We start from the raw sequence: 2,118 nt of genomic DNA, 5'->3' as shown, positions 1-2,118 counted from the left end.
GGCCGGGCCTCACCGCGCTTCTCCCCGCAGCACGAGGGCAAGCCCTACTGCAACCACCCCTGCTACTCGGCCATGTTTGGGCCCAAAGGTACGTGCTGGGGCGGACGGAGGCCCCGCGCCTCCCGAGGCCCCAGCGCCCTCACCCGCTCCCTCTTCTCCGCAGGCTTTGGACGAGGCGGAGCTGAGAGTCACACTTTCAAGTAGACTCGGGTAGCGTCCCCGCCCAGGTCCCCTGGCCGCCGCGCTCCCGGCGCTCCAGGCCGCGGGGCGGGGCGGGGCGGGGCCGGGCGGCGCACTCAAGCTCGGCTCTTCTGCGCAGGCCGTGGAGATCCTGTCCTCCGGCACCCGCTGGGTCACTGCCTGTTCTGGGCAGATGCCAGGCCTCGCTCCTGGATGCCCAGGTCCCAAGTAACCCTTCATGCCCTCAATAAAACCGGAGTGCCTTCAACGCCCGTGCGTGCGTGCGCGTGCGTGTGTGCGTCCGTGTGTGTGTGCGCCCGCGTGGGCTGCACATGCCGGCAGCCTTGGTGGAGGGCTCACTGCAGCGAGGCTCCAGCCTTGGGCGCAGCTTTTCCTGCCCCAGCAGATAACACTGGCCACTGCCTTCCTGTAGGTGAAGCCACAAAGCGAGCCCACCTCTGCCCCCTCCTGGGAAGGCCCGCAGAGGTACCCTAGTCCTCCTGGGCGGTTCTGGCCGAAGGGTCAGCGGGGACAGGAGGCCAGGGAGTGGCTGAAGCCGGGTCAGAGGGTAAATCTGCTGGGTTGGTTGTGGGTTCCCTTTCTGAGAATCTTTGGGGAGTTGTGGTCTGGCTTCTTGCCTGTCCCTGTGTGCTTCCTGCCACCCCACCCTGCCCCCATCCCCCAGATTTCTGCAGGGCCCTACAGCTGCTCAAGCTTCCACACAGACAGCACCCCCACTTTCGCCCTTCTCTGCCCAGACACACCCAGGGGGCCTCTGCTCAGTAGTGGAGGGAGCTTCATGCCCCGGTGGGCGTGGGCTGGTGGGTCTCACCTGCTATCTAGCTACTCAGGCTGAGATCTGATCTCTGATACCTTACGTCACTGGCAGAGCCGAAGAGACCCTGTGGTCTGGGCCTTCCCCGGCCTAGTCTGCCCCAGGCCTCGAGGGAGGGGAGGGTGGCCGCCGGTCGATGAGTCTGGAATTCTAAGAGAAGGGGGGGGGCTTTCAGATGACGTCGAGGCCGCGGGGGGGGGCAGTGTAGGGTGTGTCTGGCCTCCGGGCAAGGGCAAGGAGGCCTTTCCTCCCGGTAGCGCCCCCTGCTTTGCCCTTGGCCCCCTCCCGGGAGTCTTTTCCCCCCAACAGTCCCGGTCTCCCGCCCGGCCGCCGAGGCCCCCATCCAGCTTGTGGCCAAGGTGGGGCGGCCTTGGGGAACTCGGCGAGCTAAGATCTGCGGAAAGGGTGGGGGTCAGCGCCGGCCCGCCGCAGGGAGAGGCAGGGAGGAGCGGCCGTGCAGCCGTGGGCTGGGCAGCGCGGGTACCGCGGAGGCCGCGGCCGAGGGGCGCGTGTGGGACAGGATGGGCAGGTGCAGGGCGGGGCGCGCGAGGTCGGGGGAAGGCAGGCCAGCCCGGCGCCGGGGGACCCGCCGGTCATCCCAGCTGCGCCGGAGGCTGAGCGCTGAGGGCCGCGGTTCGAAGCCAGCCCGGGCAGGAAAGGCCGTGAGACGATCACCACCAAGGAACCACCAGAAAACCGTTAGTGGCGAGGGGGGACAGCGCCTGGGCCCCGAATTCGAGGAAGCAAAGGAGGGAGCGGCAGCGAGCCGGTCCCGGGGCGCGCCCCCCGCCTTCCGGCCCGGGCGGCGCAGGGCGCGGTGCGGCCGGGCTCTCGCCAGGCCCGGAGGGGGAGGAGGGGCTGCGGACCGGCTGCCGCGCCTGCGCACTGGGCCGGCGCTGGCCGCCCTGGAGCCCTCGTCCCGCTCCGCAGGAAACAGACACTGATTCCTAGTCTCGGACAGGAGGGAAGGCGGCCCGGGTCGGGACGCAGCGCCGGGCCTTGGCTCCTAACGGCTCTTCCAGGAGCAGCGGAGCCCGCAGAGCTCCGCAGGTCCACACGGGAAGATAACGCCGCCGGGCCTCGGCGCCGCCTGGCGGCCTGGC

General features: G+C 69.8%; 1 protein-coding gene and 1 long non-coding RNA gene across 2 annotated transcripts in view; both read left to right on the top strand.

Moving 5' to 3' along the window:
* The first annotated feature begins 30 nt into the window (after positions 1-30).
* On the top strand, positions 31-448 carry LOC105986660. The gene is made up of 3 exons (XR_001175125.1): positions 31-88; positions 164-210; positions 320-448. It is a non-coding gene; the product is annotated as an uncharacterized LOC105986660 (long non-coding RNA).
* A 531-nt stretch (positions 449-979) lies between these two features.
* Positions 980-2,118, top strand: part of LOC105982950 (chromosome unknown open reading frame, human C14orf80) — a 13,916-nt gene continuing 12,777 nt past the window's right edge. The window contains exons 1-2 of the mRNA XM_013012676.1: positions 980-1,001; positions 1,325-1,495. Coding sequence (XP_012868130.1) covers positions 980-1,001; positions 1,325-1,495 — 193 coding nt within the window. The remainder of the gene's footprint in view (positions 1,002-1,324; positions 1,496-2,118) is intronic.

The sequence above is a fragment of the Dipodomys ordii genome, unplaced genomic scaffold (genome assembly GCF_000151885.1).
Source record: "Dipodomys ordii isolate 6190 unplaced genomic scaffold, Dord_2.0 Scaffold2, whole genome shotgun sequence".
Lineage (NCBI taxonomy): Eukaryota > Metazoa > Chordata > Mammalia > Rodentia > Heteromyidae > Dipodomys > Dipodomys ordii.
This window is presented reverse-complemented; position numbering and strand designations above follow the sequence as displayed.